Source organism: Echinops telfairi, unplaced genomic scaffold (assembly GCF_000313985.2).
Source record: "Echinops telfairi isolate 266 unplaced genomic scaffold, ASM31398v2 ScPeMD7_7424;HRSCAF=8462, whole genome shotgun sequence".
Classification (NCBI taxonomy): domain Eukaryota; kingdom Metazoa; phylum Chordata; class Mammalia; order Afrosoricida; family Tenrecidae; genus Echinops; species Echinops telfairi.
In genome coordinates, this window is record NW_022111324.1 from 46,681,934 (window position 1) to 46,706,556 (window position 24,623).

Consider the following 24,623-nt stretch of genomic DNA (forward strand, 5'->3'; position numbering starts at 1 on the left):
GCGCTGAGATGCTTCCACCGCCACTGGATCCGCAAGACTCACTACCCACTTTGCCTGTGGTTCTCATGCATTTGGCATCATTGCGTGTGTTGCGCGAGTCTGAAGAGGGATTAATAGATTAGGGATGTTTCTTAACGTACAGCTACTTTTTATATAAAGCTGTCTTATACCCATATGAGTGTCTCTGAATTTGCTTCTCTAGTCAACCCAGACCAACACAGCAAAGGTCCTTGTCTATAGCAAGAAGCGGTGCTCAGAGGGTAGAGAAAATTCGGGAGGGGGCGTGTCCACAGGAAGCGAGCGTCGGAGGGGCGTGGCCTTCTGGGGCGCATGCGTTTGGGGTGCTCAGGGGCGGGAGCTCGCCGTTCAAGGAGCCTCCGGCCGGCTTTCCCAGGCTGCGGGGCACGCGACGCGGCAGCGCCATGGCCAACTGCGGGCCTTCGCCTGGCGGCGCGGGCGGGGGCGCGTCCGGCCGCCGGCTGCACTCGGAGGAGGCCCAGGACGTGGCTTCGGCCTCCAGTGTCCGGGCCTACGAGATCCTCCACTTACACCTGAACCTGAAGGTCGAGTTCGGGCCGCCGGGGCCCGGCCCGGGGAGCCGGAGGCTCAGCGGCTCGGCGGCTCTGGACCTGCGCTGCCTGGTGCCGGAGGGCCCCCCCGAGCTCCGGCTCGACTCGCACCCGTGCGTCCAGGTGGAGGCGGCGGGGCTGCAGCGAAAGCAGCCCGCCCGCGAGGGGGAGCCGCCCGAAGACCCCGTGCCTTTCCACACGCGGCCCTTCTCCCACTACGGCCAAGCCCTGTGCGTGACCCTGCCCCAGCCCTGCTGCCGCGCTGGCGAGCGGTTCCGGGTGCGACTCACCTACCACGTCGGGGAGGGACCCGGGGTGAGTGCCCCCTCCCCCCACCCCACCAGGGAAGGCTGGGGCGCTCCCCCTCACCCCGCTTTAGTTGGCACTTTTCTCTGGGTTCCCGGCCGCCGGCCTCCGTCTTCTGCTTGCCCCCCTCCGGATAACCAGAGGATCTCAGCACTCCAGCTGCCGCCTGGGGGCGTTGCCCCCCCAACCCTGGGCTTGTTTTTAGCACCACCCCCCAGCCAGGTGCTGACTCGGCGCTCTGCCCGAGTGGCCGAAACAGCTCAGAATCCCTGGTATCTAACTTTTTTGTTCCCTCCTGTGAAAGCCCAGATCGGACACACAGAAGAATCAGGGGACAAGGGAGACCTTGAGTTAGGATGTACCTTTCTGAGGATGTCTGGGGGCGCAGCGGCTTCACGTTTGCTAACTTCCATAAGGATTGGCAGTCTTGGAAGCCCTATAGAGCAGCTGTATCCTTCCCTATAGAGCCCTTATGAGTCAGCATTCGACCAGAGACAACAGGCTTGGTTTGTTTGCTCGTTTGTTTTAAAACTTTTACGGAGCCTTGGTGGCATATTGGTTACGGGCTGCTAACCACAAGGTTGACAGTTCAAGACGACCACCTGCTCCATGGAGGAAAGACAAGGCTTTTAGCTACGGTAAAGAGTTAACCATCTTGGGAACCCATAGGGACAATTCTGTCCTGACCACTGGGATCGCCAAGAGCTGGAGTTGAATGGCAGTGAGATTTTACTTTTAAAGATGTGTTTATGCTCACTTGGGGCTTGTCTTTTCACTGTTGGTTGCCTCTGTAGATCGTCAATTTGGGAGTGTGTGTGGTTGGGCAGGTACTGGAAACACTCACTCTTGCACTGCCATTCAGTCGATTTTGAATCATGGAGACCCCATAGGAAAGGATAGAACTGCCCCTGTGGATTTTCGAGACTGAACCTGGTACTGGAAATAGGAAGGTGGAAATAATATGGCCCAGATAGGAAACTTGGTGGTCCTTGCTAGTCATTTCTCAGAGAGGGTGGGTTGGGCATTTCACAGTTCACTACTAGCCTGTGATTGAAATCTGCTTATCTGGTGCGTTTCCTTTGCTGCTGGACCTGGCTCAAAGGGCATTTTTGTTCTTTTACAATTGGTGCAATAAATGAATCTTATGACTTATACACACACATTTTATTTTTGTCAGGAACATGCACAGCAAAGCATGTACTGATTCAGATAGTTTCTACATGTGTTATTCAGTGACGGGAATGAGGTTGCTAACCAGCAGCTCGGAGGGAGACAGACCGGGCTGTCCACACTGTAAACAGTCTCAGGAAGCACTCAAGGGGTCGCTGTGAATCAGCATTGACTAGATGGCCGTGAGTTTGGGGTTGGGTTTTTGTTTTTTTTTGAGTAACCATTTTTGCCCATTAAAAATTTTTATTTTTAAAAACTTTTGCTCACTTTTTTAGGATTATTTTTCATAAACATGAATTCATTGCCCTCCTCTGGTTCCCGTCTAATCTTTAGAGTTGCCGTTTGTCTCTTTGATCCCCTGCAAAGAAACAAAACAAAGCCTCACAGCCATCAAGTGGATTTTGACTCATTTTGACCTATTGGGCAGGGTAGAACCGGCCCTGTGGGTGTCCGAGCCTGTAACCCTTGACAGGAGTCAAAAGTCTCATCTCTCTGCTGCAGTGACTGATTTAGTGGTTAGCTGCCCAGCGCATAACTGCTATGCCACCAGGCGCTTTGATCCCCTAGAGATAGTTCTTAAAGAGCGTAATGTTCAAGACACAGTTTTCAGGAGTTAATCTAAACTGATGTTTGGTTTTGAGAAGACATTAGGGGATATTTTTGGTTTAGAGATAATCCCAGGGTCATAATTTTAGGGATTCATTTATCCTTTATGATGCCAGGAAATAGGGAGTGAGAATTTGAAATTTGGTTCTGCCTGTCTCCCCCCCTACCCCCCATCAGGATTCTTTAATGGAATCTTTGACCCAAATGTTTAGCAGGACACCATCCAGTTCTTCTGGTCTCATGACAAAGATCTTTAAAAATTAAATATATAATGACTTTTAAAATGTTTTAGAACACACACACACACACACACATATATACACACACACACATATATACACATATATATTTGTTTTGTTTTAAACTGAGTGTGAACTGCTAAGGCAAAGGGAAGCACCCAGAACTCTGGTACTCTAGGGATAGCATAGATCTGTAAATGTTTGGTGGCTCTGTTACAGTTCATTTCCGGTTTGGGGCTGGAAGCAAACATTCAACAAGGGGCCTGGAAAAACGAGCCCCCTCCAAGTTGGCCTGCTGAATGTGGCGCCTCATATGAGACATCAGAAGTGAATAACTTATTTTTATTCTTTCTCTTATGTTTTTTTAATAAATAACTTTATTGGGGACTCTTACAGCTCTTATAAAAATCCATACATCAATTGTCTCACGCACAGTTGTACATATGCTGCCATCAACATTTCTAAAACATTTTCTTTCTACTTGGACCCTTGGTATCAGTTCCCCACCTTCCCCCTGTACTCATGGTATCGTTACTCTCATTGGTCTTGAGGGGTTTAGCTGTCCTGGATTCTGTGTGTCCAGAGCTCTTAACTGTACCAGTGTACATTGTCTGGTCTAGCCAGATTTGTAAGAAAGAACTAGGGTCATGGTAGTTGGTGTGTGTGTGTGGGTAGCATTAAAGAACTAGGTGGGGGGGGGGCGGCAAAAAATAAAAATACAAAAAGAACTAGAGGAATGTTGTGTGTTTTGTCAGTGCTATCCTTGCCCCTTCCTTGTGACCCTTCTGTGAGGGGATGTCCAGTTGTCTACAGATGGGCTTTGGGTCTCCACTCCAAGCCACCTCGTTCACAGTGAATAACTTTGAGACCTGATAGTCCACATGTCACCAAGAACTCTTCTTTGCCCTGGGAAGGTGTCCACTAGTGGCGGTGGCGGTTTTTCCTTCCCTTCATTACCACCATCCAGTGAAGCATCGTAATCTGGTCACTCTAGGTAGCAGCCTCTCTCTGGCTTCACGCTCAGTAGCAGCTGTTCTTTTAAACTCTAGCAAAAATGATGAGTCAGGGATTGTGGCAGAGGGGTAATGGTCAGTATTTATTAAGATGTGAAGGCCTTAGGTCTAGGTGCTTGCCCTCACTACACAGGTGAAATGAAAAAAGCATTGCTGCAAAACAACTGGACCCTCTACTAGACACAGACCACAAGGTGAAGGGATTCTTTCTCAACATCTTCCATCTGAGCTTGTATACCTACAGTTCTGAAGGGCCTGGTTCCTCAGGGGACTCAGTTCATGTTCCTTATCGCTGATCTTTGAGATTTGGGAACAAGAAGAAGTCTGAGAGGTGAAATAAGCCCCGGAGGGTGGATGGAGTAATTCCTGACAAAGGCAAGCCCTTGTTATCATTGAGGAATGAATGAGTAGGCGCATTGTCATGGAAGAAAATGAGTAAGGAACATTGTAATGGAAAAGATGGCTGTGCTCAACTGTCCTTATCTTCTCACTAATGCAATTAGCAGTTTTCTTAAGCATGTGTCTTAATAAGCCCGGGTGATAGCCCTGTGTCCCTTGAGAAAATGTATCAAGATGACTCCTTTGGAAACTCAAGATCAGTTGATCTCTCCACCTTGAATTTAACTGGCTTAGTCAGTCCTTTCAAAAGCCACAGCTTTGATTTGACCCCTTTTTTTTTTTTTGAAGACGCCCAAGGAGACAGATAATTGTATTACCGAGCGAACTTGTCAGCAGCCAACCACTGATCCCAGAGGCGTGTTTATACGTATGTTTCATTTGGAATGAACCCTTACATACGTGGCCTGGGACCCTAGTAGCAATGCTTTTGGTTTTACTCTTGCCTGGAATAGTGAGGATTCGCTTACATGTTAGTTCTTACTGCTAATACATTACAGTTACACTTTGATTAGTTGACAGACTTTACTCTTGAGTGATGCAAACTTGGCTGCTAACCAAAAGAGCAGAGGTTTACATTTACCCGGAAGCACTCAGAAGAAAGGCCTGATGATCTGCTTCTGGAACCTCAGTCACTGAAACCCCTTGGAGCACACGTCCAGTCTGACACACAGACACGCAGTGCCCTGAGTGGGATTAGCATAATTCAATAATTAATTATTGGTGGTGGGTGTTTTTTTTACATTACCAAAAAGATTTTAATTCACTGTTCTAGATTCTACATATAACTCCAAAATGAGGACCCGGAAATAACACATTTTCACCTAGAATATTCACTAGATACTGTCTTTTTCTTTATAATATCTTGTATGTGCTGCTTTTTAAAAAAATCATTTTATTGGGGTCTCATACAACTCATCACAATCCATATATACATCAATGTGTCAGCACATTTGTACATCTGTTGCCCTCATCAGTCTCAAAACATTTGCTCTCCACTTAAACCCTTGGTATCAGCTCCTCATTTTTCCCCTTCCCTCCCTGCTCCCCCCCTCCCTCATGAACACTTGATAATTTATAAATCATTATTATTTTGTCATGTCTTACACTGTCCGACGTCTCCCTTCACCCACTATCTATTGATTGTTTTTTAAAGTAGCTTTAGACTAACACGAAAATTGAGCAGGTAGACACATGCAGCTTCCTTTACTGCTAAGGGTTTACCCTGGTGGTGTAAGATACGTTACAGTGAGTGCCGCGAGATCACTGATAGTAAGTAGAGCTCACAAGCATTCGGATTTCCTTAGTTTTTATGTGCTGTCTTTTTCTCTGCCGCGGTCAGATTCAGGATACCACGGGATATTGCACTGTCAGCTCTCTCGGGTTCTTTTTGTCTAATTTTTCCCTAGCTTTTTTTGGTGAGTTAAGTGAAAGCACACGGTCCAGTGGTTTAACACCCAACAGTTCAGACCCACTGCCCTTCCTGTCAGGGCTGCGGTCTCTGCCTGTTTATAGCCCCTGTGCTTCCCTTTCCATCTGTCCTTTCCTCTCCCTTCCAGCCTTTTGGCCCCAGGCCACTGCCGCCCTTTCCCTCTGCCCCGTTCATCCTTCCAAGGGCTGACAAACTCCGTAGTGGTAGTGCTCTCTTGGTTGGCTGAAAGTTGAGCCATGGAGGTCAGAGTTCAGTTCCGAGCTTAGAGGGTGTCTTCAGGACCGTTGGGGCCTCAGGGGTCCCAACAGTCTCCACCCAGTAAGGCTGGTTTATTTATTATTTATTTAAGATTTTGCGTTTTGTTCCACATTGTTCTTCTTGTCCCTGAGTCATGGAAGCTCGGGTTCAAGTGAAGCTGAGCTTCAATTAGTCAGTCCTTGGATGAATTATTTCCAGGAGTTCTTAATTGTCTTCACTCTTCTTTGCTCCAGACAGGCAGGGACCACTAAGTGCACCTTTGATGGCCCTTGTGAGCTTTGAGACGCCAGTTGCTACTCAACCAAAGTTGGCTGTAGGGCAGTGGTTCTCAACCTGTGGGCCGCGACCCCTCTGGGGGTCAAACGACCCTTTCACAGGGGTCGCCCGATTCATAGCAGTAGCAATATGATCGTGATGAAGTAGCAATGAAAATAACTTTATGGTTGTTGGGTCACCACCACATGAGGAACTGCATGAAAGGGGTGCAGCGTGAGGAAGGTTGAGAACCACTGCAATAGAGCTTTATCGCTGCGCCTCAAGTCAGGCCAACGACCGTGCTGCCCCTCAGGATTGTAGTTCTCCGTTTCCAGGCCCAGCGACGAAGACGTTTTCTTAGCTGTTTGCTCCGTAACATAGCTTCCTAAACGTTTGGCCCACTGCCCCCTTTACAGAAAAACAAATACCTGACAACCCTCTAGCAATTAAAAGCAATTAAAAACTTATGCACAAAAATAAATAAATAAATAGATAGATAAATAAAACTTGTGTACTATACCCCTTCATCTAGGGTAAAGTGTAGGACCTGCCTTTGTGGCCCTCCAGGGACATTCCAGCACCTGCCTCCTTCCACCACTCCCGCCCCCGCCAGGGCAGGTATCACCCACTTTGGGAAACACTACTTCACACTATACATGGGTGTAGTTACAGCACATACAAATACATACGTAGCTCTATCTTTGACCTAACTTCTTTGTGGTCATGGGTGTATGGGGAGGCTTCAACAAGTTCAGTGGGATGTTTCCATGAAGCTTTTGAAGTCCCGTTGGCCTTATTCATCCTGCTTGTCTGCCTGTATCCACTCATGGGCTCTCGCTTGTTATTTCTGTACTGTGTGACGTGTATGTAAAAGTATTTACTGTACCTTCCTGATCTGTAACTCTTGTGCATGTCTCCTGCTCTTCCTTTACCTCTGTGATGGTATGCTCCTCACCCCTCCTTATATATTGCTTGTCCCTTCATTCACTTTAATGTTTGCCGCTCACGTGAGCTAATGGAGCCTGGTGGTTCGCTGTTGGTGTGTTGGACTGCTGCTGCAAGGTCTGCGGTTCAAACCCACCAGCTATTCTGAGGGTTTTGTTTTCTCAATGATCTAGTTTGTAATGTTTGCTCCCATCTCTGGTAACCATCCAAGAGTGTTTGGCTTTTCATAACAGTGGACTCGCAATAATATTTGTCCTTTTATAATGACAGCTTGTGTATTTTCCTGGTTTTGATGCCCTCGGCCATTCAGTGGGGTGCTAGACTGGTATTTTGTAGGATGACCCTCAATTGAAATTTACTTGCTGGCTTTATCAATGACTCAAGTCGGTTTGTGGCCTTTTGAGTGCAGGAGCGGAGGCAAGCTGCCAGTTTCCCCTTGTCACATCAAGGGTACATAGCAGCAGCATGCCATGCGGACCTTGTGCACCCCGCTGATGTAGCGTTGGCCATACTTCCGACTCCCCTTTCCCTGCTGTCAGAGAAGAGGCTCGTTACACTTTCAGACACACACAAGGAACTCAGAAAAGCCCAGCAGCCCAGTGCGCCCGCCTTATGCCTCTTAAATCAATCTCAAGTGTTCACTCAGAAAGCTCCCTGCCGTCCTGCTGATGCGACTCGGAGTGACCCAACGAGACAGGGTTGAAACTGCCCCTGTGCGCTTCTGAGACTGTAACTGTTTGCGGGAGTGGAGAGGCCGTCTTCCTCCCTTGGGGCTGTTGGTGGTTTGGAAGGTATTCAAGGTCCGTCCTTCGTGATACGTGCGCCCTCATGCCTCCCACGCTCTGTAGCTGAAACAGACCTGCAGCTCCCAGAGCCGCCTCCCTCCAGACCCCGCTCACCCCCTGGCAGTGCCTGCCTCTTCTGTCCAGCATCGAGACCCCGCTCCTCCCTCTGGCTTCTCTTGTGAAAACCCGAAACAGTCCAGTCCTTCTCTAAGTCCTAAAAGGCATTTGGTGCTTGGCAGACTTTGTTCCCCACCAGCTCTGTCTGTGTTGCAAGTGAACGCCTTTTGTTGTGGGCAAAAACTGGGTTCTACTTGTCTCAGGCTTTCCCTTGGCTTAAGGCAGCTGTTCTCAACCTGTGGGTCGCGACTCCTTTGGGGGTCGAATGACCCTTTCACAGGGGTCGTCTAAGACCATCGGCAAACACATTTCCCATGGTCTTAAGAACCGAGCGAGACACGGCTCCTCTATCCTTCTCCAGGCGGGTGGCCCACATGCAGATACACGTAGGAGTGCCTGGCGTGATGACATCATCGCACCAAGCCCATCCCAGACACCCCGTACAAATACAGGTGTATGCGGCAGGGTTGGCACCGTCATGTGCTTAGGTGGACCAGTCACACCTGTACAGAGAGCAGCGGCTGCGTTGAAAGCAGCTACTCTGTTGGGGAATGTGATCTTTCTGTGCTCTTGCACAGGCTGCCCTGAGAAGTTTTGATCTGGTGAGAAAGAAGCTATCTCAACCTTCCGCACTGATGCTGGCTTTTTACACATACTGTCCTAAAATGGAGCAGTGTAGTTTGCTGTTGTTATAGGAAGACTGTTACCCATGCCACACCATGCTTCCAGACAAAATTTCATTTATTTGTCATTAGAAATAAATATTTCACTATATAATTACATATTGTTTTTGTGATTAATCACTATGCTTTAATGATGTTCCATTTGTAACAATGAAAATATATCCTGCCTATCAGATGTTTACATGACGATTCATAACAATAGCCAAATTACAGTGATGAAGTAGCAACGAAAATAATGTTAGGTTGGAGGTCACCACAACATGAGGACCTGTGTTAGAGTCGGGCATTAGGAAGGCTGAGAACCACTGGTTTACGGGCTCACAGAAAACAAAGAATTGCCTAATGCCTGTAAAGCGCTGTCGTTTCCAGCAAGGTCAGTGTCAGGAATGGAGAGCGCCCATTCATCAGTGACCCCCGTCAGCCAGGTCTGCTTTCTCTGGTCTCTCGTCAAAGTGCAGACACAGTTGCTCTGGTCCCTGTGTTGTGATGAGACGCTACTGCTATGACAACGACACGGAGGATGGCAGCCTGGCGGGGCCAGAGGCCAGGCCGGAGGTCCCAGGGGTGAAGGGAGATTGGAGAAGGGGCCCTTTGTGGAGTGCGCCCCTGTGAAGTAGGGGTCATCCCTTGGCCTGGATCCCAGGGTGGATTAAATGTGCAGTACTAGAGAAGCGGCCAAGTTGGCAGGCCGAAAGATTTTGCGGATAACCTGAGATTCTCCCGTTAGCCAGCCCCTTTTCTCTGGGCAGGCTGGGCTCAGAGCGGGGCTGTCGGTTCTGAGATGGTCTCCGCTCTTAGGTCTGCTGGCTGACTCCCGAGCAGACGGCAGGAAAGAAGAAGCCCTTTGTCTACACCCAAGGGCAAGCCGTACTGAACCGGGCCTTCTTCCCGTGCTTCGATACTCCTGCTGTGAAATACAGATATTCTGCCCTTATTGAGGTAAGGGGTCTAAGGCGAGGTGTACCTGCTCGGGGGAGTAATCCGTTTACTTCTGCTGGGTCACGTTGCTGTTGGTAAATCATAACCTGGGTCTGCCCTCTCCCACATACAGCCTTCCTTAAATCCCATCGGGGTAGCGAGGTTCCATCTTAAAGTCTTTTGAGTTCTCCGCGGTGGACTGAGAGTCACTGTGACCAGCACACGGGGCACTGGTCATGTGTGGTTGACTGATCAGAAGGAGACTCTCCAGGTAGAATCTCCTAAGCTTTCTCTGTCGTCAGGTCCCAGATGGCTTCATAGCCGTGATGAGTGCTAACAACTGGGAGAAGAGAGGGCCGAACACGTACTTCTTCCAGATGAGTCATCCCATCCCCTCCTATCTGATAGCGCTGGCCGTCGGAGATCTGGTTTCTGCCAAAGTCGGACCCAGGTAGGAGTCAAAAGACCCCACAAGCAAGGTTGGGTTGGCTAAGAGGCAAGGAGGACTCTGGTCAGTGCACCTGCTGGGATGGTTCTTGAGTGCCTGCAGATCTTCTCTGTGAGCTGCAGTTTCTAGCTGGACAGCGGGGTGGGGGTGGGGGTGGGGCTGAGAGTCCAGCTCAGAGACGGGCTATTTTCCTCCCCTCCCTCTCCCTCCCTCCCTCCACTTCCCTCTGCTGCTGTCTGCAGTGAGATCAGAAGCCCACCAGCAGTAACTGCCGTCCTGGGCAGCCAGCTTGCAGGGGGATATTGTTGTGTAGGCAGCAGTTTTAGAAGCTTGGATTTTTTTATTAAAGTCTAGATTAAGTTCTTTGCCTGGTAAATTCCCTTGTAGCTTCTATATTTGCTTTTGGGGAAAAAAAAAATCTCTGCACTAAATCTCTAGCACATTTTCTCTAGCATTTAATCCTGGACACTTGACTGTGATCTCATGAATTCCCTCTTGAGAGGGAAACCGGATCTTTCTATCAGGGGCAGATGCACGAACCGAATCCTCTGGTGGCAGGGCTGCCTCTCTGGTGTGAGGTGGATTTAGAGGAGGCAAAAAAGGAGTTGTTTCCCCCCCCCCCCAAGATTTCTGGAGAAAACACATTTGATTAGGAGTGTTGTTTTTCCCCTGGCTCTCCTATGGCCTCCCAGCGTGGCGGTGTCCTGCTGGGAGAGCATCAGAGACTGGCCAGGGAGCAGTGCCCCTCAGCCGTGCTCTCGTGCCCTTCTTTATCCCTGGTCCTTCGCTTCGGTCCTGGAGGAGGAGGGGGGGGGGTATGGTGGTGGCGGGTGTCCTTGACAAGATTAGTTACAAGGCTCAGACCTCGTCACCTGGCTCCGCCCACTCGTGTCAGGATTCTTAGTTCTTGGCCAGATGGAAGGACAGATGTAGTTCTCATGACATCTGCTCCCAGCACACACAAACCCGTGTCAGTCTGAAGAGCCAGGGAGGCCTCCCCTGTAGAGTGGCTGTGTTCCTAGCAGACAGGATCATGGGGAAGCAAGGCGCTGTCATCTTTGCCACAGACGGGAAAGTCAGTAGGTCAAGGCATGCCGCTTTCCAAAGTGTGCCCTTGTTGAGGCTCCCTGGAATGAATTAGGAGAGGCTATTCAAAACAGATTGGATGATCATGATTTTGCCGAGCGCTCTCGACTAAAATGACAACATGGTCCAACAGTCCAGGTGGCAGAATCCACTCACCTGGTGATGGTCATTTCTTCTCCCCCATCACATGGGCAGGCCTTGCCTCATGAGTCACATCTCAGGGACTGATAGTTACCTTGTGGTGTGTGCTAAATGGGAAGATCTTCTGGCAAAGTGGGACACCAATTCCAGTCCCTGTACCTGTGAGATGATTAATGGAAGTATCTTGGAATGGTCCCTGTCTAGCCTGTCTTAAACCTTCGGGTAGCCGCAGCAAGCTGAAGCTCCTCGGGCTGATGGGCTTTTACTAGGACGACTAGGCTAATGATCTAGAAATTCCTGGAAGACTGCGTTCCATGCTGTGGTCTCTCAGTCTGGTGCCCTGTGACATCGTTTTTGGTGACATCGTGTCCACGTGCTGACCCATCCACCACCCTCGCTTCAAGGGCTCTAGACCTCCTCTGTCCCAGGAGCCTTCTCCCTCCTCTGGCCACACTCCGGCCTAGGAGTCTGCACTCAGTCTGTCTTGCAGTAGAAATGTCAGGCCCTCTGGCTTCGTCTGCTCTCTGACTCCACACTCCTAAGCGCCAGCTCTCGGATGACCTCACTCCCGCTCTCCCACTATGTCCCTTGCTTGCGTTCCAGGAGGTGGCCTCCCTTCCCTTCCTGAGAACTACAGCTCGCATGTTGGCCATCGGCTACTCCTGTCTGGCTTCCCTCTGGCCCAGGGGCCTGGATGACCTGTTCTGGGCACACGCCTAAGCCATCTTGCTCACTGTCCTGCGGCTACAACGATCCTACAGCCACCTTCCTCCGCCTCTGTCTCTTGGTGTTGGAAAGAATGATAAGAAAACCCTGCACTTTGATACCACTTGACGTTTCTGGCCCCTTCGTGAAAAGTTGGAATTATGGAAAAGTAGAATGGACCTGTATGTGATTTTCAAGATAAAGAAAACCAGTTTGTTTGACTCTGGGTATGCTTTCAGTGTTGCTCAGTGGTCCTTCCTTTTTTTCTAGATCTTTCTACCCCACCCCTTTCAGCAACACTGCCTTTACCATGTCCTGTTTGAGCCCCATGCCCTCACGCTCGGTGGGTGACCCCATCCTACTGTACTGAGACACCTTTACGCCCCAGTTATGATGACATCCGCTTCCCAGCCAGAGGGGAAAGTCTGCCCAAGAGGAGGAGGCCTTTCGTCAGTGGAAAGTTAAACCTCTTCCTCAGAGCACAGGTTGCAGTCAGTCAGTCCATCCCCGGATCCCCTGGGACGGTTTCATCACTTAACTCTCCCTTCAAATCTGCCACCTCACCCCCTCAAGCAGCTCCTTTTACCCATAGGCACGGCCCAGGTGTTGGTAGCCCCACAACAAAGCAAGAATCACCCTAAACCAAAGAACCCCGTTACTCTGTATCCCCTCTTAGCACAAGACCCTCGCTCGTTCCTTACCAGAGTGGGCATGGGGGCACCACTTCCACGCTTGACCTCCACCTCATCACTCCTTCCACCACTGGCATCTAGCCCCCTCCCTCCCTGGCCCCACCCCGCCCCCAGCCCTGGAAATTCCTGGAATCCCTGCGGCCACTGGCCTCAATCTGCAGGGGACTTCCAGGGCTTATCTTGTGTTCTACCCCTTTTTTATCTGCCTCTGTTTACCCGCCTCTGGCTTCCAGGACACCACTGGCCTTGGCTTTGGAGTTCCTGACCCCTCCTCTCTGTGGCCGTCCTTTGTGCACTCTCGGCCGGGTGTCCTGCCCCCACCTCCTGTCCGCAGTCCCGTCTTCGCTCCTACATGCTTTTCTCGGAGAAATTCACCTGTTTTAATAGATGCTCTGCAGCCAGAGGGCTGCCCCACAATCACATCTGACAACAGCTTGTGTTTGCTTAAAGCCCTTCCTTGGCTCTGGGGGTCAAGTCCTGTGAGGTGACAACAAGGCCTTTGTGACCTGCTTCTCTGGCCGCTCGTGTTCCATGTCCTGTTGCGTCCCCACCCCCACCCCGTACAGCACAGTTGTCCACCGCGGCGGCCAGCTGCAGTCCCATGTGAGGGAGAGCTCAGCTCCACAGGGTTTCCAGGGCTTGACAGCGCGCCCCACTCCCCAACAGGGCAGTAGATTGCCAGACCTTTCTTCCCAGGTGCCCCCGGAGGGCCCTGCACCACCAACCTTCGAGTTAGCAGCTGAGCCCTTGTAACTGTTCCCATCACCCACTGATTTTCCACCACTCGGACTTGCTTTTGGTACTCCCTTCATTCAGAACCACCCTCCTCTTCATTCTTTGCCCAGCTGAAAAACTATTTATCTTGGAATAAAATCTGAAAGCTAAAGGATGTCCGTGAACTTCAGCCTGGCCTTCAGAATCCTTCCTTGCACCCTGGGCCTGCCTCTTATCACACTGGCCAGAGCAGTGGCGCTGAGCCTCAGTCAAACTGCTTGCTAGTGTGTTTCTGATTTGAAATCTGAAATGCTGTCCCCAGGCTAGTGAGCTGGGCTTGCAAAGCTGACGCTAGCTTCCCTGTTCCTCCTTCTCCTCCCAGCATATTTCCAGGGTTCTGCAAATGCAGCGGAGACCCTCCCCACCCTGACCTAAGCCCATCCCTGTTGTCATCTGGCTCTCTGTTGTGTGTGTCACATGGGAGGACCCGGGGCGTCACCTGCCAGGCACAGTCTGTCACGGTTGATGTTCTTGATGTCCTCTCGCAGCTCATCAGGGCGAATCTCATTCATGTTCAATGCGTCAAGTGTGTGCTGAGATGTTCTCAGAATTCAGGTGGGACAGACGCAGGTCCTATTTTGGCTCCCGTGGACTTGTTCGCCTGTCTTTAGCGGTCTCCTGGACTCGCAGATGAGTAATTGATGGTCTGTTCCACAGATGGACCCTGGTCTGGTTTTAGCTGCTGCTGATACAGAGCTCCTGGAGTGGGGGTGGGGGGTGTCTTCCCACAGACGTAGTTAATGTGGTTTCAGTGTACTCCATCTGGGGAAGTCCGTGTGTACTGTCGCCTTTTGTGGGGTTGAAAAAATGGATTCTCCATGAACAAGCTGTTGGTTTTGCAGAATTCTGTCATGCAATCTCCAGCTTCATTTCTATCACCGAGCCGCTGTTCTCCAAGACTGCCTTCCTCTTTGTTTCCAGCGTTGGCATTCCACTTACCAATAACTAGCAATGCGGCTTGATTGCAGGTTTGATCAATTTGCAACTAAAGTCTTTTGTAGCATTCTTCAGTTTCTTCACCACTGGCCTTTGTGGTTGGTGCATGGATAGTTGTATTGACGGGATTTCTCTGCAAGCAGATGGTATCATCTGATCACACATAGCACTGGACTTCAGGAGGGATTCCGCACGATCCTTTCTGACAACAAATGCCGCCATTACGCCTGACAGTATTCCTCTGGGCGGAGTAACTCATATGATTTCCTGATTCAAAATGGCCAAGACCAATCCATTTCAGCCCACCAATACCTAGGACATCGTTGCTTACAGGTTCTATGTTATTTTTGGCTGCTTTTACGTTTTCTGAATGAGTGCCAAGCACGTTGCAAGCTCCACTCATTAGGAGACGTTGGCAGCTGTTCCTCTGTCTGTGGCGCGGTGCCCCTTCAGCAAACGAAGCTCCCGAAGGCTCTGCTCCCGCAGGCGTCCCCCAGCTCACGCCGCCTGGCTCACTCCCCTCCCAGAAATCGTCTTCTGCCGTCACGTTTCACGACCCTCGCACCCAAGGGCCCGTCTGCCGGCAGTGTTTCCAGCAGTGTTCTGCTTCCGCTCCAGGCCTCCAGCATTTGAAAATGCTTCCGATGCGCGTGGGGGCTCCGGTGGCTGCCTCCTTCAAAACGGAGAGCCGGGCCCTTCTTCGTCATCGTCTTCGGAGTCTGGAGGCTCCGCTGAAACCCCTTCCCTGTGGGCGACCCTGCTGGCATTTGAAACACCGGGGACATAGCTTCCAGCCTCTCAGCACCACACAAGCCACCGCAGTGTGACAAACAGACAAGAGCCGGAAGCCACCGTGTGTGCACTCCCTTAAGTAAAATGGCAATGCCTCGTTTTAAAGAGGAGGCAGCCACGGCTCGGGGAGGTAAACCACTTTTGCAAGATGACCTTCCGTGGTGGAGCCATTAGCTTAGGTGTATTTGGGCCCTGAGTTGACCTTCGGGAGGCAGTTTGGGGTTTGTATTAGGTGCGGTGATGTGGGCAGGCTTTGGGATCCATAGGAGTCTCTCACTGATTGACCCTCTCCTGGCCTGGTGGCTGACCAAATTGTCCCCTGAAGTTGGTCCAGATATGAGACCGAAGCCAGGGTTGTTGTTTTTTTTGGTCTCTCCTTGTGATTTCAGAGTCAGGTCCTCCACATGGCCTCTAACCACCACTCTGGTCTCCATTCTCCCGTCTGTAGGAGCCAGGTGTGGGCTGAACCCTGCCTGATTGAGGCTGCCAAGGAGGAGTACAACGGGGTCATAGAAGAATTTCTGGAAACGGGAGAAAAGCTTTTCGGCCCCTACGTCTGGGGAAGGTGTGGTCTCTGTTGGCGCCAGTGTCTCCTATGAACACCAAGCTGCTGGGGCTCCCGCTCTCCCCTCTGGTGCTGCTGCTTGTCCTGTGTCCCCTAGAGCAAGGTCTTCCCACTCCCCAAGAGGAAAGGAGCGGGACCGACCAGCCTCCTGCATTGTTGCTGAGGGGAGAACCCGGGAGAGGGTTCCGGAGTGCAACTCGGGCTTCACACTGCCCGTGTTAGGGAGCCACTAAGTTTGAGCATTGAGAGGGACTGGGGGGCTGTCCTTTCTCCTTCCGTGTTGTCCGTTGACATCTTCAGACTTTAGTCTCCTGAGAAGCTTGGCCCACTTTGGTCTTGACCCCAGATTGACTTAAATATTGTAGAGCTGCTAAGGAATATGCCCACACCCTTCCTGAAGAGGGGCAGGGGGCGGGAGGACAGAGAGCCCCCTCCCCCCCCAACACGGTGAACGAGAAAGCCCTGGTTTGTCAGGTTGACACTGGGAGGCGCACTGAGGAGCCTGGGCCCCACTCACCAGCGGGTCCCCTGGGTGCCTGGAAGGAGCCAGAGGGAGCTGGTGCACAGGCAGGAGCGGGAGCCCTGCTCTGGGAGCCGCCCTCTGACCACTCGCTCTCTTGGCAGGTACGACGTGCTTTTCATGCCGCCGTCCTTCCCCTTCGGAGGAATGGAGAACCCTTGTCTGACCTTTGTCACCCCCTGCCTGCTGGCAGGGGACCGGTCCTTAGCAGACGTCATCATCCATGAGATCTCCCACAGCTGGTTTGGGAACCTGGTCACCAATGCCAACTGGGGGGAATTCTGGCTCAACGAGGGCTTCACCATGTATGCCCAGAGGAGGATCTCCACCACCCTCTTCGGTAAGAAGCCCCGGGTTCCCGCCTCCACCTGTGATCGATCCAGTGTGAGCGTCGTCTGGGAGGTGGACACGGGGAGCAGGCGGTGTAGACGCTCAAGTGCGGGTCCTTGGAGAGCTGAACCTAGACCAAGGGGGTGGCTGCTTAAGTCAAAGCCCCTTCTGGAGGGGAAAGGGAGTGAGAGACCCTCAGTTACTCTGGTTGAGGGCATGAACTGCCAGTGACACTGTCTCAAAGCACACCTCCCCAGCCCCATTCTCACCCGCCCATCCCAGCACAGGCCACACAGTACGCTCCTCACGACAGCCAGGCGTCACCCCAGGGTAGAGTTAGCCAGGCTGGTTGGGTTGAAGGAGTTGTCACCCTCACTACTTTCCATTGAGCCCGTGTGCCAGCTCTGTGCTAGGCACCGATAAAAAGGCCCCTCCTCCAGCAGGTCACGCAGCCCTAGACCGTGGTGGTGGTGTGGCTGGGTGCCCTTGAGGCGTTTCTGACTCACAGCCACCCTGTGTTCAGCACACCCGCCAGAGAAACAGCCCGGTCCTGCGCCATCCTGACCATTGTCACAGCCACGGTGCCTGTCCATCTCGCCAAGGGCCGCCTTTGTCGCTGCCCCTCTGCTTTAGCAAGCATGATGTCCTCTGCAGAGACTGGGCTGGACTGCACCTCGGGATGAGAGAAGATGAGTGGCCCAGGCCACTTGGCTGGTGACTGCAGGAGGTGGGAGGCCCCCACAGTCTGCACGTGGACACCTTGATTTCAAAATAGGACCGTGGTGATTTTTACTGTTTCTCTGATTAGGAGCTGTATTTGGTATACCTGGGAAAACACACACAAAAAAGACGCCGTACCTGTCTTTGCCCTCTCCAGAGAACGAGGGTACAGTCCCCCACCCTCCAAAAGACGAGTGTCTCTCTAAAATCTGTCCGTCAGGATGGCGTAGAGGGAAGAAGCCGTTACCGTTCACCGATGTGGGGAAATCTCTTGCCCATTCCCATACGCCAAGAGTTCACCTGCCACGTCATACCACGGCGCAGCCAGAGCAGAGGTCATGGCAACGGTGGCCCGGTGCTGAGCTGCGGAGGGTGGTTCTGGGGTGGGGTGGGAGGGTGGGAGCGTCCCGGGACGCCCCTTGCTGCTCAGAACAAGCACTGAGCACGTTTTAATGTTCACCTATCGCCTCTCTTCATAACAGCTCGACTCCTAAATCCAAGGACAAACAGCTGTTTTTCAGATCAATCAGGATAAATGCTTAGAGACATAATTCATGAGTCCGAACACATTGAAGGCTTTTTGGTGCTTGTATATAGTGTCCCAGTGCCTCCCATAAAGCTTATACGTATTTCACATTGTCTTCCAAAGTACGTATCGCCTGGTGTTCACGAGCCTCGTAATCAGACACTGAGACTCCTGTAGAGCAAGCACTTGTGACCACCCCACTGAGCACATGACTGAGGCTGGAAGAGGGAAGTCACTTGCCCAAAGCCAGGGTCTGGTCAGTTGCAGCACCGAGTGGTTAAAAATAACCCAGTCTTCTTCCCCACCATGCCTTTGGGCATTATTAGAGCCAGGTGGTGCTTTAGAGATGCTTAGGAAAATGTGGGTTTTAGGAGGAGTCAGGTGAAAAAATTCCAACGTTATCGTAGAAGATCAGTGATCCACTTACTATCTAAATATAAAAATACGCTGGCAGGGAGAGTTGACCTTCAGAGGAGTGCGTGTAAATGACACACGACACCCCACACCCCACACCCCACCCCCACCCCACCCCCATTCTTTATAGCCACCAGGTGCCAGGAATAAGTCAGGTTCTCTGGTCAGCGACCCTTTTTGCTGTCTGGTCCCCAGGAAGCTACTTCAGGGGTCAATCGTTATTCTTGTGGTCAGCCCGGGGATTGTGGATGTTCTGACAAAAGATTGGGAGGCTCTGATTTGTCTCTGCTCCAGGGGCTGCTTATACCTGCTTGGAAGCTGCAACTGGGCGGGCCTTGCTGCGGCAGCACATGGACATCACTGGCGAGGACCACCCACTCAACAAGCTCCGAGTGAAGATCGAGCCAGGTCCTCTGCCTGACACCCTTGATGGAGCTCCGAGCCCCCAGCTGCTTGGAGCTTCGTGTCTCAGCGTGCACTCCGAGGACCTCCTTTGAGAGGGAGGGAGGGCCTCCAGAGCAGTGTTAAGCCTGCCCCAGCCTTAGAGCAGCCAGTGCAGCAGCATAGGAGTTGTACCTATCCCATGCAGGTGGTACTGGTGGTACCACTGCTTCACTTCTGCACAGGTGTGCTCAGTGTACAGAGCACTCTCCCATTCCCTCGTCATCTCAAGGTCTCTAACCCCCGGGAGCTGCGGAGAGTAAGTGCTCCCTTACTTGACAGAGGACTCGGACAGAGCGCCCAGCAGGTTCTGTGGCTTGTCCACCTGCACCTAATCAGGCCGTGGTGGAGCTCCGATCCAGGCCTTTTGTCTCCGAGTGCAGAGCTTTCTTATTTTTCAGATATTTTTGATTCTGTGTAGGCCCTTTATGTGCAACTAAAGCTCACGTTCTTTGATGCCCTTGACTGTGGAAATGAACTTGTTGAAGACTGGTAATTAGTCCATTTTAGTCTAGAACAGGGGTAGGGACAAACCACACACGATTCTGGGTGTGGGGCGCCAGGTATGTGAGAGGGTGCTGGCAGGCCCTGAGAAGGAACTATGCCCCTTGCTCAAGCCTCTAGCGTTGATGGCACCCTGCTGAGCAAAGCCTCCAGTCTCTGCAGGCCTCAGGCCTGGGGACAGGGAAACAAACCTGCCAGCTCTTGGAGACCGATTTCCTCTTCCTCTGATGGGGGCACAGCTGGTGGCTCAGCAAGCTCTTGGGAGTCATTTAAGATGGGCCTGCAAACAGCCTTGGCCTTGCAGTTTCTGGAGAGCTGCATTTGGGTGTGTTTGTTAGTGGGTCTTTGAGTCCCGAGCTAGAGGGCAGTGGGACTGCAGGCGACTACAGCTCACCTCCTCCCTGTTCTCCTTCTGCCAGGTGTTGACCCAGACGACACCTACAACGAAACCCCCTACGAGAAAGGCTTCTGTTTTGTCTCCTACCTGGCCCACCTGGTGGGTGATCAGGATCAGTTTGACGATTTCCTCAAGGTACGGTCCCCACTCACAGGAGGGGAGAAGGACGAGGAGCAGAGTACAAGGGTGGAGGCAGGGGGCAAACGAGGTAAGGGTTGGAGGAGGGCTGAGACATACAGGGGGGCTGCTCCCCAAGGGCTTTGGGGGGAGCCTGAAGAGCATCTCCCTTCTCCTGCAGGCCTACGTCAATGAATTTAAATTCCAGAGTATCTTAGCTGACGACTTTCTGGAATTCTACTTGGACTATTTCCCTGAGCTGAAGGAAAAAAAAGTGGATTCCATTCCAGGTAATCAGAAGCACAGGCCCGCAGGCTTCTAGGAGACTGGAGAGCAGGGCAGCTCACTTCCACTGGGGACGAGTCGGGCAGAGCCCACGCATCTAGACCGTGTTCGGAGGGGGGAGCAGAGCCCAGGCTCCAGGCCTTTCAGCCTTCTGCCTCCGGTTCTCTCTCTTCCTCCCGCTCCTCTGCTGCTTTCTCTCGTTTCTCTGCACCTGGACCCACATAGCGCATCGGGCCTCTGCCCAGAGAGTTCCGCAGGGGCCCCAGCTGAGCCTCCCGGGGCAGCAGCTGTGCCTCACGACCATGTGCTCGTCCCGGACAGGCAAACGCTGAGCGGGGGACTCAGTGGCGGCTGTGATCCGGGAGAACAGAGACAAAGACGGACCTGTCACAGCTGAGGGCGTCCATGAGCCGTGTCCCTCCTGGATACTGTGTGCTGAGTCACTTTTGGCAACCTTCCCCCAGCAGCTGGGGTTGGCCAGGCCTTAGCAACACCTACTCTGGTTGGAGGCCTGCATGTCAAGGTGACAGACTTTCATGACACAGTTAATAGCACAGCTTACTGTGTCCCAGGCCAGGGAAGAGGGCTGTTTGAGTTTCACAGAAGGGACTGAGGCTCAGACGGAGGTGAGGGAACATGCCCATGCATGGGCTTCCAGCTAGTTACAGCCGAGTTAAGCCGGGCGCCGGGGCTGACACACTAGGCTGTTCTGAGTTGGGAGAGCACATGAACTTGAATGAGGCTGGGAAAGCATCCATCGACTTGACCATGGCAATGTAATGTTTGCTTGAAGCAAAGAAACTCGCCCTGTGTCCGCACACATGCGCTCACGTGCCCACACACACAAACACACACACACACAGTTAAAGAAGATACAGGCTGCCAATCATCTTAGACCTGGGAGCTGCTGGAGTGGGGGAAGTGTGTTAAGATCTGGGGCAGGTGTGTGCCATGGAGCGAGGCAGAAAGGAGTCCCCAGGGTACCTCGGGTTGGCTGGGCAAGTTGGCCATGATCTGGCAGGGTCATGTGACCACATCTCCTCCACACACTTCCCTCCTCTTCCACAGGTTTTGAGTTCGATCGATGGTTGAATATCCCTGGCTGGCCCCCCTACCTCCCTGATCTCTCCCCTGGGGACACCCTCATGAAGCCTGCTGAGGAGCTGGCCCGGCTCTGGGCGGCGGAGGAGCTGGATGTAGAGGCCATTGGTGCGGTGTCCATTTCTCCCTGGAAGACTTATCAGTTGATCTACTTTCTGGATAAGATCCTAGAGAAGTCCCCTCTCCCTCCCGGTAAGAAGAGCTCGGCTATTGGCTTTTGCAGCTGAGGTGCAGTTCCCTTTGGGAAGAGCTGCTTATGTCAGGGCACATGGGAGACTCGGGAGAGAAGTTTGATGCTTGCTCTAGGCAGCTGCCCAACGTCCTCTGCTCTTCCGCAGGGTGTGTGGCAACAGGTTTGTGTGGGGTGTACACGGGGAAGGGGATGGACCAGGTCAGGCCAGCTCTTCACAGCCCTTACATCCATTAAGTCATTTGACCCTCCTAACCACTCGGTGACGTAGGCAGGTGGGTCACATGACTCAGGTTCATGGCCACTTTCAACCACGGCCATGGCCATCGAGTCCATTCCAACCCCCGGGGCCTGTAGGGTCCTTATGGGAGCCAAGAGCCTCATCTTTCTCCCAGGGTGGCTCTAGTGATCTGGAAGGTTTTCATTAGCTAATATATCAGAAACAGACTGCCTGGCCTTTCTTCCGAGTCAGTCTCAGTTGGAACGCCATGCTCACCTGTTCACCATAGGTGGCACTGCTGGAATGAGAACTGCTACAGGCATGGGCATAGCATTCTGTGTTCCAGCCACATGCAGGGTGGCAAACGGGGGCTGGGAGTGGGGTGGGAGTGTGGAAGGAAGTTAGCTGCTGTGAGTAGGAGCCTCAGGTAACAGTTTGCCGCACAAACAGGTCACAGAGTGGTGGGACTGGGATTTGAATTTACTCGGCCTCAAGTGTTTGTGTTTCCTTAAAAATTAAAGCCAAAGTGATTTAGCAAGCAGGCAAGTGATCAAAGAACAAGGACAGCAGGATATTTGGGGGGCATTCTGTGCTTTAACCTGTGAGGGGAATGGGGGTGGGGTGGGGGCGGACGCAGATGCTTATAAGAGCACAAGGTGTCAATTTATGGTAAGCATTTGGACATTGCCGTTTCTGAGCCGGAGGGGAGCAGGGTGAGTGGTCAGTGGGTGGTGGCCACCTCCACAGAGCTGTCCCCAGTACACTTGGTGGGCTGAGGACGAGCCGGGCTGTGTCCATTCCTGGACACTTGATTCCACAGGCAGCCTTACCCAGGGCACTTTCCTTTTACAGGGAATGTGAAGAAACTGGGAGAGACATATCCAAACATCTCAAGTGCCCGGAATGCGGAGCTCAGGCTTCGGTGGGGCCACATTATCCTGAAGAACGACCACCAGGAGGGGTTCTGGAAAGTGCAGGCCTTCCTGCAGAGTCAGGTGGGTGACTCGGCCCTGCCCCCTTTAGGCACAGGTGGGTCCCTCAGTCACACTGGCCCTAGAGAGCCTCTCATCAGAGCCTTGGGGCTCTTAGGTGTACTCTGACCTTCCCAGGTGCCCCCCTGGACCCCGCCCCTCATCCTGCGGTTGTCGTGGGGGTGGGGGCATCGAGCCCAGGGAGCTCTGCTCACTCGCTGTTTCATTTTGAGGTTTTATTTCAGTGCAGTGGAAATAGACATCACCAAACACACCACCGCCCTGCTTCTCTGTATTTCATCCACTTGACACCAGGCAGGACTGCTGTCTGGAGCCTGTGGCAGGGTGCCATTCTCAGGGCGGCTGAGTAGTAGTCCACTGGGGCGGGGGTGGAGGGAAGGAGAGTGGGTGGTGGTGTCAGGGTTTGGCAGGTCACCTGGTGAGGGCATTCTTGAAGGTCAGAACTGGTCAGAACTCTCCCCAAACTGGGGACTGAGTGATGACTAATAGGGGACTGAGGACGAAACTGGTGACTGGAAAAAGGCCAGAGGGCAGGTGGTCAAGGGACAGAGATGAGTGAGGGATAAGAGTGTTACTCTGTCCCTGGGAAGCCCTGAGACTGGGGCAGATACCAGCTGTGGTCCATACCCCCCAGTCACGCCCAGTCAAGAGGTGTCTGAGGGGAAGGGCCACAGGGGGCTGACAGGGAAGTCATCAGATTCCAGAGCCTATAGGCTGCTGGGCTGGATGGCAGGCAGTGCGCACCTCCTACCCCCGTCCCCACCCTTTCCCGGCCATTGGAGATGGGGACCTGCTTGGTGATGTCCAAGTCCTGGGAAGGCCCCTCCAGGCTTCTGGGGTCTGGGAGCTTGTGATGCTGAAGAACTTGGGGTCTTCATGCAGCCCTCTGCTTGCTAAGGCTGTCACTCTGCTTGCCTGCATACCGTGGATTCACTCGGGCTGGCCACCCTCAGCTTTCTGAAAGCTTGGGGCCCCTTTACGTCAGCCCCCACCTCCCGCCCTAATGCCCTGGACTGGGGTGAACCGGGGCTCTGTTTCCAGGGGTCTTTGGCCCCTAAGAACACGTCCTTCCCTCTGGGACGCTTCTCTTGCCGGCAGCATGGAGAGCCATGCCCCTGTTGGCCCCTGACCATAACCCCTGTTGCAAGGGCACCAGGGCCGGGAGGCTGGCTGCTCAGGTTGAGGTGTGTGTGTTTCATGCAGGGGAAGCAGAAGTACACCCTTCCGCTGTACCACGCGATGGTGAGTGGCAGCGAAGTGGCCCGGGGCCTCGCCAAGGAGACCTTTGCCTCCACCGCCTCCCAGCTCCACAGCAACGTGGTCAGCTACGTGCAGCAGATCCTGGATCCCAAGGGCAGTGAGAGCCTCACCGCCTGACCTCTGGCTCTTCGGCCTCCGACTGTCGCAACCTGCGGCTCTCCGGGCAACTTCTAGAAGTGTGTGCCCCTCGGGGTCGTCTGTGCTTGGGCTGAGGCCCTCCACCTACGGGTCTCTGCAGACCAGAGCACGAGCCCCCTGCCCTGCCTCCCTCTTACCATCTGCAGAGAGGATTTTACCACTTCTCTGTCTTTCTCTCTCTCTCTGCTGATTTTTCAGGTACTATGCAAGAGAATGCATTCTGGTAAATCTTTTTACGGTTTGATCTTTACTTTAATAAATGTTTTGAGGTGGAAAGTCCTTGCGGTGGAGTGTATGGATTGAATGACTTCACTTTCTCCTGCCAGGAGTCCCCTCTGTCCGGGTGTTCCGAGACGGGCACTCGAGGGGACCCAAAGCATGACAGTGTCCCTGCACTTATTTAGCTCCCAGGCTAAGCAAGGGGGGGTGGCACGCATGTGCATGAACACATGGAGAGAGGATGTGGGAGCGGCTGCGTGCTGTGCTTTGCAGCCTCACCCTGCCCATGTTCGGCACTGTCCACAGAGGTGCTGTGAAGGCAGGTGCTCCTTCCCACCTTGGTTTCTGGGTAACTGTTTAAGGGGTGGGGAGTAAAAGCCGTTAGAACTTAGCACTAAGTTGTGTCTTCCTGGCTTCA

The 24,623-nt window shown here is 52.6% G+C and overlaps 1 protein-coding gene across 1 annotated transcript; it reads left to right on the plus strand.

Annotated features, from left to right (window-relative positions):
- The first annotated feature begins 422 nt into the window (after positions 1–422).
- On the plus strand, positions 423–24,265 carry LOC101660525 (arginyl aminopeptidase). Its single transcript, XM_004699802.2, has 11 exons — positions 423–884; positions 9,573–9,713; positions 9,995–10,143; positions 15,715–15,831; positions 16,456–16,691; positions 18,636–18,749; positions 19,706–19,818; positions 19,982–20,090; positions 21,154–21,378; positions 22,449–22,591; positions 23,792–24,265. The coding sequence occupies exons 1-11, from the start codon at positions 423–425 to the stop codon at positions 23,963–23,965; spliced, it is 1,983 nt and encodes a 660-aa protein (XP_004699859.1). The 3' UTR covers positions 23,966–24,265.
- The last annotated feature ends 358 nt before the right edge of the window (positions 24,266–24,623 follow it).

What these genes read in the sequence shown, in the direction of transcription:
- LOC101660525 (XM_004699802.2), top strand. Translation starts at nt 423, where the DNA reads ATGGCCAACTGCGGGCCTTCGCCTGGCGGCGCGGGCGGGGGCGCGTCC. An exon ending in TCTGCCAAAGTCGGACCCAG is followed by an intron (nt 10,144 to 15,714) that starts GTAGGAGTCAAA and finishes TCCCGTCTGTAG; the next exon opens with GAGCCAGGTGTGGGCTGAAC. An exon ending in GATCTCCACCACCCTCTTCG is followed by an intron (nt 16,692 to 18,635) that starts GTAAGAAGCCCC and finishes TCTCTGCTCCAG; the next exon opens with GGGCTGCTTATACCTGCTTG.